The 12,935-nt window shown below is 40.2% G+C and overlaps 1 protein-coding gene across 16 annotated transcripts in view; it reads right to left on the bottom strand.

The window, feature by feature from the left end:
* MAST4 (microtubule associated serine/threonine kinase family member 4) overlaps positions 1–12,935 on the bottom strand; it is a 548,711-nt gene that overhangs the window by 40,414 nt on the left and 495,362 nt on the right. For all 16 annotated transcript variants that reach the window (XM_082723013.1, XM_082723009.1, XM_082722999.1 and 13 more), the window contains 4 exons: positions 12,588–12,720; positions 8,956–9,023; positions 6,479–6,564; positions 65–273 (listed from right to left, as the gene is read on the bottom strand). In XM_082723013.1, coding sequence (XP_082579139.1) covers positions 65–273; positions 6,479–6,564; positions 8,956–9,023; positions 12,588–12,720 — 496 coding nt within the window. The remainder of the gene's footprint in view (positions 1–64; positions 274–6,478; positions 6,565–8,955; positions 9,024–12,587; positions 12,721–12,935) is intronic.

Consider the following 12,935-nt stretch of genomic DNA (forward strand, 5'->3'; position numbering starts at 1 on the left):
GCACAAAGGAGCCAGTGATTTCTGGGTACAGGTGTCATGTTCTCTGTGTCAGACACTGACTTACCTTCCACGTATTCCATGACCATGCATAGGTGGCGCCTTGTTTCAAAGGAGCAGTACATGCTGACGACAAAGGGGTTCTCTGCGAAAGTCAGGATATCCCGTTCCACGAAGGCCTGCTGGATCTGGTTTCGGAGGATGAGGTTCTGTTTATTAATCTTCTTCATAGCAAACCTCTGCCGGGATTCCTTATGCCGCACAAAGTAGACTGCCCTGAAAAGGAGCACAAGAGTTGGGGTTCACGGGAAGTGATGATGCTTCTGGATACAGTAAACCATGTGATGGCCAGCTTCTCTTTTCTTCGTTCTTTCTTTCTTTCTTTCTTTTTGTTTTTTTTGCATTCACATGGCCGCTGGAATTCAGCTCATACATACTATCCTAGCAGTTACAAACATCCCACTCCAGGCCAAAATCTTATGGCACCATTTATTTATTTCTTATTCTTTCGCTAAATGTCACTGGTCACACATAAGGCTTCAAATTCATCTTCACTGCAAGGACAGATATGGACAGTCTCCAGAATGAGCTATTTTCCAAGAGCTAACCGATATTTTCAGTTCTTCCACAAACAAAGCAAAATTCAATATATAAGTCAGAGTGGGAAAAGAATTTTAAAAAGGACATATACAACCATGAGCTATATCCTTTCAAGCATTAGATAGATGTTAGGCATTTTTTCCTAGACTGACTAAAGTGGTAATTTTCTACATGGTACCCTTGGGATCTGCAAAAAGGACCAAAGCTTCTTAGGGTAGGTGGCTTCCAACTTGAGGGTGATTTACTCCCCATGGAATTCCAGATAAATGAGAAGTATGTAATAGGTCATGTGAGGCTGTCTTGCAATGGAGAGCAGTGTATTTCCTCACTACACACATCAGTATCATTTACACCTATGGCTGTTTCAACAGAAAATGCATTTCCCAACATTTTTAAAAGGAAGCCAATAATACACTCATCCATCCGACCCATGGTCAAGGTGACAGCCAACTTCACTGTAAAATGAGGAGGCACTCATGCACCTACTCTAGAGAACCAATTCTGGCTGGGCAAAAACAATGGACTCTTTGAAGCTTGATATGGAAGAAACCAGTCAAGAGGAGGAGGAGGCTTAAAACCTCACCTGGCAATGATGAGCAACAAGGAAAGTATCTTCAACTGGCTCATTTTCTCCTAAGTTACTCCTCACTAGTCATTATTGTGGAACAGATGTGAGCTCTCAGGTTAGGAAATGGTCAAATAAATAATAATTTACCTAAACAGCTATCACTTGCAGTAAAGGATGTCCAACGTCTGTATCCTAAAACAAGGAGTTACCTGATCTGAGATGCATAATAGTAAGTAAAATCCACTTACATAAATCTGAAGTATATTCAATCTCAGTTTAACTGATATTCACATGTTCCTCCCAACTGTTCAACTAGAAATTCATTTTTCTTTCAACTCTGTATGTTTGCCTTTTCACTGTATCCGTCTTTCTCCTTCACTTGCAAAATCATTTTTTTGGGGTCTCTGTTTAAACCTTACCTTTTTGATTTTGCTTTACTTCTCCCCCCCACCCCAATATTTCTTTGGTCTTCTCTTCTTTCCTTCACTGTATAAAAAAATCTCTTTTACCCACACTTTATATAACCAACTCAAGAAAGAATCTAGCGCTGTTATTTCCACTGTACCACAAACTGACGGGGGAGCTGGCCAGCTGGGTGGCCAACACTTTCCACACAGGCTAGCAGTCTTCTTCAGGATGTCAAACGCTGGGGCTCTCACCAGCTGGGTTTATTCCTACACCTGTTTTTCTGGTGAGGCTTGATATCAGGATTAACTAATTTAAACAGATATTTAAACCGATGAAACAGGAGTGTGAAAAAGAAAAACTTTGTTGTTTATTTTTTTAAAAAATGGAATGCTTTGGAAAGTATTGATAGATATGGTAAATATGAGCTACTAAATAAAAATCCTATCGATTTAGTATGGGTGAGAAGGTTTTCAAAAGCGGGAAAAATAATACAGTCTAGATTCCTACACGCAGATTGCTTCAAGTTCCTGCTTCATATTTAAAGTAGCGAAAGTAGAAAACAAAAACAATGTATTAGAAAGATGGTTTATATAGGCTGTCCTAAAAAGGCCTTATATCAGAGGACTACTGAAATTATACACACACACACACACACACACACGCACGCACATATGTGTGTGCGCGCGCTCGTGTGTGTGTGTGATTATCATTTCTTTTTTGAAGAGAGAGTACATGAGTGGTGGGTGGGGGGGTGGAGAGGGAGAGAGAAGCCCAAGCAGGCTCCATGCCCAGCACAGAGCAAGAAATGGGGTTGGATCTCACAACCTATAGATTGTCACCTGAGCCAAAATCAAGAGTCGGATGCTTAACTGACTGAGCCACCCAGGCACCTCTGAATTTATATATATTTAGATTACACTGAAATGTTTAATTTCAGGATGCATCTGAAATTAAAAGTATGTTTAAAGTATACATCATTTTTTTTAATGATTTCCGACTCTGACCAATTTAATTAACCAACCGACTACTACTTCTTTCTGGATCAAAGACTTTTACACTATTTTTCTTTTTCAAATACTGACTGAATAAAATCAAGATCCCCCCAAAACCTTGAGCTTCTCCTAATCAGATGTTGGAAAGTGGACAGACAGATACAAAGGGAGCACAGAAAATAACCTGACTTACTCAGAAACAGAAGACAAACACTGGGGAACAAATATTGTTATGAAGACAAATTTCTGAAACAGGGAATTTACATTTTAAAATGAAATTTAGAATTTGAAATGTTGACAAAAACAGTATCTTTACGTAAGTGCTTGCCTATGACCGAGAGTCAACTGGAATACAGCTCACGTTCTCTCTCTTTGGATATTTCACACCGAGTAGATGATGCACTGAGGACCCTCCAGACATGATACTAGGAACCACACTTGTAGACTGTCAGAGGGCTGCCATGGGATTTTCAATCAACTATCAGTGTTTCTTACATGGAAAACTGCTCAGCCGTATGTCTGAGAACAACAGGAAGTGGGGAAGGAAGAATAGCCTTCCACCATTTAATGAAAGAACAAAGGAGAAAGAGGCTTCGGGCCCAGTTTGACTGGCATCCGGACTAGGTTTCCCAGGGGCACTCTGTGAATGGGGAAGGACCCACACCTTTACTCTCAGACTTGCAATTTATAGAACCTCATGACTTTTTGCTTTGCCTTAGTAGGATGTGCTTAACATCATCAGTCAATGCCTAGGGAAATTTACCTACATCCACAGAAATTAATCCTATAGGTAGCTTGAGACATCACTGCCCGGGGACGCTCATATCTTGATCAAGTTGCAAAAGTCAACTACGCTTCTTAATTAGAATCTGCTGTAGCTACTTATCTCTTTGTTTTATGTTCTTGTTTTTACAGTTCTTTACTGCCTTAGGAATAGTCTTTTTAATGCTGAAATCCGGTTGTTGAGCAGTAATTGTCCTCTCTCATGTACACCCTCCTTCCTCTCCTGAAAGCTGATATTCCAAATTGACTTAATTCAGCAGAGAATTCAGGGTGAGAGAGATTGAAACAGAGAGACAGACAGAAGCTGGCTGACGGACAAGACATCTAACACTGCTAAGCACAGCTACACACCATCCAAGGTTATAAAACTGGACTGAACTGACTCAGCCCCTCATTTCTCTGCAGTCTGGCCTGAAAGAAAGGCTGCTTTCTTTCAAAAGGCTGCTTCGGTCTCTTTTTTCCTACACTGATCTGCCTGGTAAATAGTAGAACCAAAGGGCGGGGGATGATGCATGGAGCCGGGTACCTGTCCTCTCTCAGTCAAGCTTTTTTTACCCCAGGCAGAAGTGAGGAGTGGGACGGTAGAGAGAGATGGAATCAAAAGCTGATGGGATCTAGAACAGAATGAATCAGTCCTCTCTGGAGTGTGAGTATCTCATGTGTATAAAATAATGCGTAAACCCGAAAGCCCAGGACATGAATCCGTGCGAGCAAATCTGTACATGCGAACAAGAGTGAACGTATTAGAGGAAAGGCTGTAGGGAGAGAGCTGTAGCCACCAACCGATGCACATGCATCTGTCGCATAAATGACCCCATCTTTTGAGGCATCAGAGAGAACGATGTACAGCAAAGCTAGAAACAAAAAGCAAAGTGGGACAGAAATGTTGTGCCTTTGAAATTTAATTTTTTTAAATTAAGTCAGTTTTACTCTTTCACTCTGAAAACATCCAAAGCTGTCCTTTAAAAGTCCAGGTGGAATTAAGAAAAGACGGCTCCAAGTTGCAACAGCAGTACCTGGAGAAGGGAGGAACACTGCTTAGAATCAGCACACCTGTGACCAGCCGTGCCTCTGAGCCCCTCTTTCCCCACATCTAGGCGGAAATAACATCAACAGCACTTGGGGCTCTTGCGAGAAGAAAATATATATAAACCAGTGCTCAGTGTCCAAAACATGTTCAGTGGAGGAGACTGGATGATATCAAATTAGCAGACTGGGTTTACAACATAAACTGTCACTAAGTATGATGTTGAGAAAACCCTGATGTGTTATTTAGCTCCTTCTAATGACAGGGTTAGTTTCCAGGACAGGCGATTTTCACCACGTCGCAGAATCAAGGTCACTCGAAGCCACCAAGGTGAGTGGCGGACTTTAACACAAATGCCAAGGAAACCTCCAACAGCCTCAGTTCACCCACCCAGAGAAGCATCCCCGTGTTTAGCCAGGTTCCGGAAGCCTGCCGTCAGCATCCTGACTGGGTAGACCAATGGGTTTAGCGCCATTCAAATTTTAAATTAAAAAGAATTAAAACGAAGGGGAAATCTGTCAGAAATGTAGTGGGAGATTAAATCTAAGGAGAGCAAAAGAGGGAAAGAAGTTTTGGCTGCTGGGCAGAAGTTCCCGCAGGCAGCTTGTCAGCCCATTAATGACTTGGCCTGCATCCGGGCTGTTTACCGATGCACAGCTTGTTTAACTTCTTGTATATTCCCAACCAGTCCCCGAAGTGTGATATACCTCATCTACGAGACAGCGCTTTAATTGCACTACAAATGAGTTTACTCAACCAATTAGAACTCCAAATACTGCTAAGATATATGCCCAAATTTGATAAAAGTGGTGCTTCACAGATCATCTTATTCTAGAATTCCATTGCCAATAAAATCTATCAGTGCTCCAGCCCAGAGACCCATTAAATCAAAGACCCGTTTTTCTCCCTAATGAAGGAAGAAATCCTCGGAGGATCTCAAGAACCAACAGGAACTACAACCAAGTAAGAAACAAACAAAACTCACAAACGACTATATGCTAAATCAATTTTCTTAGGGGATAAAGTTAACGCGAGGCCCCTGAATGAAAGACAATGTTATGAAAATAGGACATCAGAAAACATTTACAAGCCACATCAAGAAATATACCATTTGACATAATCCTGGAAATAAATCAGTGAAGCACAGAAAGGACTCACAACTATTTAAGTTCTTCACGAAGTTAATGGTGTGGAAAATATTAGAGACAAAAAAAAGTCATAAGGAGAAACATCCCTTGTGGCATAACAAAAATCACTTTATCTCATCTGCTCATCTGTGTGATAAATGGCAATAAATGTCTATGGGATTGTTTATTGCCCTCCATATACAGATGGAATTGAGATTAATACTTAATTAAACTAGAGCTCTTGGGCTGTCTAAAACGGATCAGGACACGGGATGTGTATTAATTACCCTTCCTAACTGTTTCTTAGTAACTCAGCAGGATCCCGTCACCACTGACCCTTCCTACGTCCTGAGAGGAAAACCCTGCGTCTCTAAATAAGAAGCAAGAAGGGGGCATCGCTAATGTGACCAGATAAGAACACGGACTTCAGCTGAAAAGCAAAACAAAATGCTGGTATAATATAAAGACTGAGGGAAATATACTGCTTTAAATTTTCAAGCAGTCTTCTCATTTAAGTACTTCTCTCACCAGACTGACTGGCGGTCAGAGAGGAAGTACTAGCTAACTCTTAAGTAGTGATGCTATCTATATATGAAATTACATGTTTTCAGAGATATAGATTATTTATATATCCAGATAGAAATGTATGTATGCATATATATGACCAGGAATCAGGTATTTCTGCACCCAAAGGGCACAGTAAAGGAAGCGGAAACGGGTATATATAAAAATGTACATTTACTTTATAAAGTCTCCTTCTTCATACCTCTAAAATAATTCCAGGTCACTTGATAGGCTTTCTTGATGGAGTATCTAAATGAAAAACGATTTGGGCTGCATATTATACCCACCAGTGGAGGAGCAGTGAACTGAAAACTCAAGTCCCTAATGATGTCTATTTGGCCTAGGATAAATGCGAAGAATGTATTACTCAGGTGTGTTAAAATACAATAGAGAGCTTTCTTGAATTACTCACCCATAGGCTCCATTGCTAATCAATTTAATCGTTTCAAAATCACTTTCCCGAGGTTTCCTTTGAAGTTTCAGGGAAGCATTCGAGCTCTTGGAAACAAAATAAGGAAGTTAGGAGAGTTGAGAACTCAAGAAAATGGTTTTAATAGTACCACAAATAACATTTGCATTCTATGCTCTGGTGTGGAATCTGTTGAAGGGCAGTATCCGAGCCAAAGGAAGCTGGCACACAGCTTTCAAGTTGAGTTCTGCAGGGCGGTGCTGAGAGATTGCCTCTCATGACGGAGCCTCAGTCTAGTTTAAGTGAACCTCCATTTCTGGGAGATGATGGCACCAAGCTTTTGAAAATTTCTAATTTGGAGGTGCCAGGGTGGTTTAGTTGGTTAAGCCTCTGCCTTCAGCTAATGTCATGATCTCAGGATCCTGGGACTGAGTCCCAAATTGGGCTCCCTGCTGCTCAGTTGGTGTAGCATTTCTGTCCCTGATCAGAGGATGTCTGTCCTTCCTGTGGCAACCGTTCTTATTTGGAAAAGGCAGTCAGCAACAACGAGGCAATGTGTGCCTCTCCTGACTTCCACATCATTAGTCTTACCATGGTTTAGATAATCTATTCTCAAAAAGACATTTCTTTAAAAAGTTGAGTTCAAAGGGTAATAATAAGTAAAATGGGTTTGTTTGTTTCTTTTGGAAATATTCTTTCATACTCCACATATCTTAAGTCTAAGAGGATGAGCATGGACAGCCTCTTTGCTCCTTTTGCAGAGCCCAGAGCTCTTTCCTGTAATTGTGGAAGAAACCCCATGAGTCTGAGGTGTTTGTCACCCTCCCCCACTGGATGCTGTCATCAGTTGACACACTGTCCCATTTATCAAAGGAAGACCTGGGTACCCAGCTTCCCACCTTCCTCTATGCTTCTCTCATTATCCTGGGTGACTTCAGGGGCCATGAAGTGGCCTCTGGGCTACTTATATTGCTCAACCAAGCCACTCTTCTTCTTCTCTATTTCACCAAGGTTTCTGGCCATGGGCCCTGGGTCTAGTCATCACTGCTAACACCCTATCTCAGAGGACATAATTCAAGACTGGAACCACTCACTTGTCCTACCATTCCACTCTGATGGGGCCCTGCAGCTTTGGACTCAAAGATTCTTTTCAAGGCCCACCTGTCTCATTAACTCTTCCCCACCCAGGTGACCACATTCATGCCCATGGATGACTCTTACCCCATTCAGAACTCCCCCAAACCCTCCAAGTACTGGGAGATCCCACACCATGTATACGGATGCTAGTGTAATGGCTCTTCTTGAATGTCCCCCCAAAACTTAAGTCTACACTTATTCAAAATTATAATATTATAGTTTTATTATTATTAATTATTATATTATTATAATACCCAAATTCAAAATTATAATATAATTATATAATATATAATATAAAATTCAAAATTATAATAATTAGGATAAAGTTAACAAAACAACTATCATTTATTTAGCATTTAATAATGTTGCTGATCTAACCATTTCACATAAATTATCTCATTTATTATTTTGTCACCTTATATATTTATTTTATAGAAGAGGAAACTGAGGCACAGAGAAGATGTCCACAGTTAGTGAGAGATGCAGCCAGCTTTCAAATCCAGGTCATCTTACTCTAGAGACTTAGCCCCCAAGCTACACAGCTGCCTCTCTTTCCTGACCACCCCCAACTTGCTTCAGCCTGGTTCCCCTTCTGGTGTTCACAATTAGGGACAATGGCACCAATATCCCGGAACTTTTCCTTGTGCCACTGCCAAGCCTCTTGAGTGGCTTCTCCATGGTCACCCCTATCTGTGATCTATACCACCATTGTAAGATTGTTTTTAAGCTGTAACTCTGACTGGGTCAACTTCCTGTCCATCTATCCCACCCCACAAACACATACATTTCTTCCCAAGTTCAATAGCTTCCCACCATTCTTTGAAAGGAAGGATTTGACAAAGATGAACAGTAAGGACCTCTATGTCTGGTTTTTGCTCCCAGCTCTCCAGTCTCTATGGTGTCCCTACCCTTATCCTCAGATGCACTCTGATCCCTTGTGACACAGTCTTTGTGCAGGTTGCACCCTGGGCCTGGAATGTTCCCTCCACGCCCTTCTCACCCTAGTAACTTCTCATACCACAGCTCCTGGGCCATTTCCTCAGGAGATCTTTTTGGATTGGGAAGACTAAGGTCACTCTCTGTCAATGTTATGTTTTAGTAGCACAGGGCCCTTTTTCTTTGTACATCTTCTTCAAATTTATCATTTTTATTTTTTGTGTATGGTTTCTTTTTATTAATCTCTTTCTCTTTGGAAAGAGGGGCTGAAATTATATGCTTACTGCCTTGCACATAGAAACACAACATATGTTTATGGAAGAAATAAAGTTATTGACACACTGCAAATCTCCAGAAGCTGATAAACAGAAAAACCAACACCATATTTCATTGAGAAAGATACTTACACTCACTGATTCATCTGTTTCTGGTGTTTCTGCTGTCCCACTATCATAGTTTCCCAACTGAGCCATTTCTAAATTAAAAAAACAAAACAAAACAAGGTTTAAGAGAATAGGACAATTTCAACTAGACAAGAAGTAACTTCTTCAATACTAAAAGAAAAAAATTACTCTATACTTCAGTGTACCCATGGGAAAATCTTAAATCAAAAATGGCAAGACTTGATAACTGACATTCTGGAAATTGTTCAGGACATTGTCTCATGAACACCTAGATCCTAGGTACTTCAGAGCTGGGCCTCTGCTTCAGCTAGCAGGACTGACTGGCCAACACAAACTTAGGGTTGGGGGGCAGGGGTGTGTATGTAATAACTGTTCTTATCATCGGGTTCTCAAGAGAGGCACGTCTTCCCAGGCTCAGACAGGCATGGAAGACGCACTGACTCCAGCTCGGAGATGATCCTCAACTTGAGGTTGAATATTCCTTGTTCTGTTTCTTTACAGCCACTGAGAGATATCCCCTGCCTAGTACATGAAGAATTTGCAATTTTTCACAAACGAAGTAGTAGTTGTTGAGAGGGGCTGGACAACAAAAAAACTTAGCACACCACCATGATCAGCACATCCTAGGGACCTTTCACCCCACAGGCTTTCCTCTCTGTAAAATGGGAACAACGTATTCATGTCCGAGAGTTTCTTGTAAGTATGATACAGGATATTACTGTAGGGCTCTTAGCATGTCAACTAACAAAAGTGAAGTGTTCACTTAATATTGATGGTTATTTAGGATTATTAGTTACACCCTGTAAGTTAGTCAATCCTGGGCTGGATGCCACATGCCTAACACCACCTTAAGTACTATCCTGGTGGTCTAGTTAAGAGACAAAACCAAAATAAAATTAAAAAAAAAAAAAAAAGAAAAAAGAAGAAGAAAACGGCATCTAACTGCTCAGTCTACAATGGAATGCATCTCTGAGTCTATATAAGTAAATGAAGAAACCTAATTCATTTAATTGTTCATTTTAATTTTCATTTTTAAAGAAAAATAGGTGCTTAATTAAAAAGAACATGAAGGAATTCTCTCCAAAATGCTGACGGGGAGTTAGTTATCTCTGAGTGGTAAGATCATAGATACTTATATTTTCTAATTTTTCAAAATTGAACATGTATTCTAAATTATATATAGTAACTTATGCAAAAGTTATAGTTTTTAGTTACCTATTTTTGTATGCATCTAAAAGTAGTCCTTAGACTCTCATTTCATGTATTCATATTCTTACAAATATCATTATCCTTTTTGGGAGAGATTACCCATAAAAGATACGAAGCAAAACAATACTGGCGGGTTGTCTTCGGATAAAAACCAACAAATTCCAGAATCTAAAATAACTGAAGACTGACACTAACTTTCCTAATTTACCAGTAGGGGAAATTCAAAAATAAAAATGAGCTCAGTACAAACCAGGTGATTTCTTAGTGTCATTCACGTGATGTTAACTTCCTGCATGATAGGCACTTTAGATTGGGGGCCTGGGAGGTGGGCGCAAATGTATTCACTCTCAGGGACTCTCAAGGATAAGATGGATTTTAATATTGTTTAAATAAAAGAGCAACAGTACCTAAAATTTATTACGCATTACTGCATCTTGGGGGGAGAGATGAACTCCTATAATCCTAAAAACAACTCTACAAATAGGTCCCATTTCCCTGGTTTTATGGAAAGAATACTGAGGCACAAAAGCTCATCAGCTGCAGGGTCAAGGTCATGGCCCACAGGGCTGGGGCCAGCGTGCAGACCTGAGCTTTTCCACTCCCCATCCTCACCCCCAAACTTCAAAGCTCAGGCTGTAGGTCTGTTAGTGTAAATGTTGACAAGAAGGGGAATAAATGGAGATGAGAGTCTAAATAATGGCATGTTAAGGGGTAACAAAGAGATTAAAAATCACCGTCAGATCAGAATCAAGAATATGAAGCATCAAGAGTTAAAAACACGACTCCCAGCGATGAATTTATATCACTAAACTCAAAACTTGTCCAAGATCACCATTAAGATTTTTTTTTTTTTAGAGTCTCTATAAAGGCACATAAATGGGCCTCAGATGATTCACCTACCAAAGTTCAGCCCACAGTGATCTTTACTGCCGGGTTAAGAAAACTGCAAAGAGCCCACTTGCTCTACAGTTCAAGGGCTGAACCAACCTCAACTCTACCAGCGTGAACAGTCACTCTAATGTACTTTGACAGCCTCCCCACTCCAAATATTTTCATAAAAAAAAAACAAATTAAAAGATGGCTGTTTTAAATAGGATTTCTGCTAAATAACTATTATCTGGGAAATACATATTATTTGCAAGCAGTGAGTAGTAATGGAATGGAACCAGGAGTCAGCTTTTGAAGCAGGAAGCTAAGGCATCGTTTTGCAATGCCTGAAGAGATTTTTAAAACTCATCTAAATACCATTAAACATCTGCCCTTTTTATTTCATTGATTTAAACCATTTCTGAAGACTCATGATTCAAAAAGGTAAAGATGGTAATTTAAAAGCCATGGGGAAAAAATCTCTCCCCAGGAAACTTTTCAGGAAAAGCAGCCACCAGCCTCTGATAAGTGATGAATCTGATGTGGTATTGCTTTCAGGACAATATAAATTTATCTGGCATTATCTCCCAGGAATGCATGCATCATTTCACTGGAAGCAAAGATCCAATGGCCGTAAGAGCAAACAAAGCGGGGGTAACAGGAGAGCAGGGCAGAGAGCAGCAGGTTCCTGGGCTTTAGATGGGAAAATATCTGTGCCAACAGTTACCATCATTACAAACAATTTAGCAAGATAAACGCTGTTTGCAAATTCAATTTTATGAACCAGGAAGAGGATTTCGAATGAAGGAGTCTTTGATTGCTTTTGACTCTTCCTAGGCGGTATGTAACAAGTGTTTTAAAGGCTAATCCAAATAATAGAGAGCAAGAAAGGGTTGGGGGCAGAGGAGTAGTTTACTGGTATTAGATTTTTTAAAAACCACTAACAAGATGCTTAATCTTCTGTGTATTTAATAACATTAGACCTATAAGCTTTTAGAAATATTTTCCCCCCACTGGCCTTCCTGTATATTACCATTTTTCACAATTTTTTGTTACACGCAAAAATCTACCTACCAACACTGTACCTTGTCTAAATCTATCATCAGTTGCATTACTCCCCAATTACTTTAAATGTCACTTTTAAATTAATTATAATTAATTTCTTTAGCAACATCTTCAAAATTAAAAGTACACTTGAGAAGAACCCTACTGAGCTTTGCAAGAGAAAAAGTACTCAGAGAAGGCTGTAATCTGAACCCTTGCAGGACGCTGTGGTATTGTCAGGCTGACAGGCCTCTGGGATTTCAAGGCCTCAGACCCACACTCTAGGTAGAACACAAAATGGGTCAGGTTCACCCGCTCTTTGGGACTCAACGTAGTGAGTTGTGAACCCCATAGTGAAGGGTTGCTTTCTTTCTTCAAAGCACAACTGGCTCCCCAAATTTGCACTTTTCAACAGACAGAGCTAAATCATGAGGAAAAAGTAAAGACTTGCTAAGTTCTTGTTTGAAGTCGTAGTGCACAGTCAAGTGAAAGGTCAGCCCAACCAAGGTACGTACCTTCCAAAGGATCCTTATTGAGCCCCAGCTGGCTAATGATGTACCTGGGAATGTCGGTTTTAATACCCTGTCCTTCTTTTGCATGGCCTTCTGCTGCTTCCAATAGGTAGTAAAATTCTTCAGGATCAAATTCCTAGCAGAAGACAAACACAGATGTATACTTATTTGAGCCAAAATTCCCTGAGGTTTTATTACATAAATTCCTCTCACAATAAGATTTGCTCAATATACACAGTTGCAGGTTATTTATGCAGGAAGGAAGCAAATGGCTTTTAAAAAAGTACACAATTCTTATTTCATATTTGAAGGCTTTCATATTCTAAGGCAATGCATGCATGTCCTTGGTAA

The sequence above is a fragment of the Mustela nivalis genome, assembly GCF_964662115.1.
Source record: "Mustela nivalis genome assembly, chromosome: 3".
NCBI classification, from domain to species: Eukaryota; Metazoa; Chordata; class Mammalia; order Carnivora; family Mustelidae; genus Mustela; species Mustela nivalis.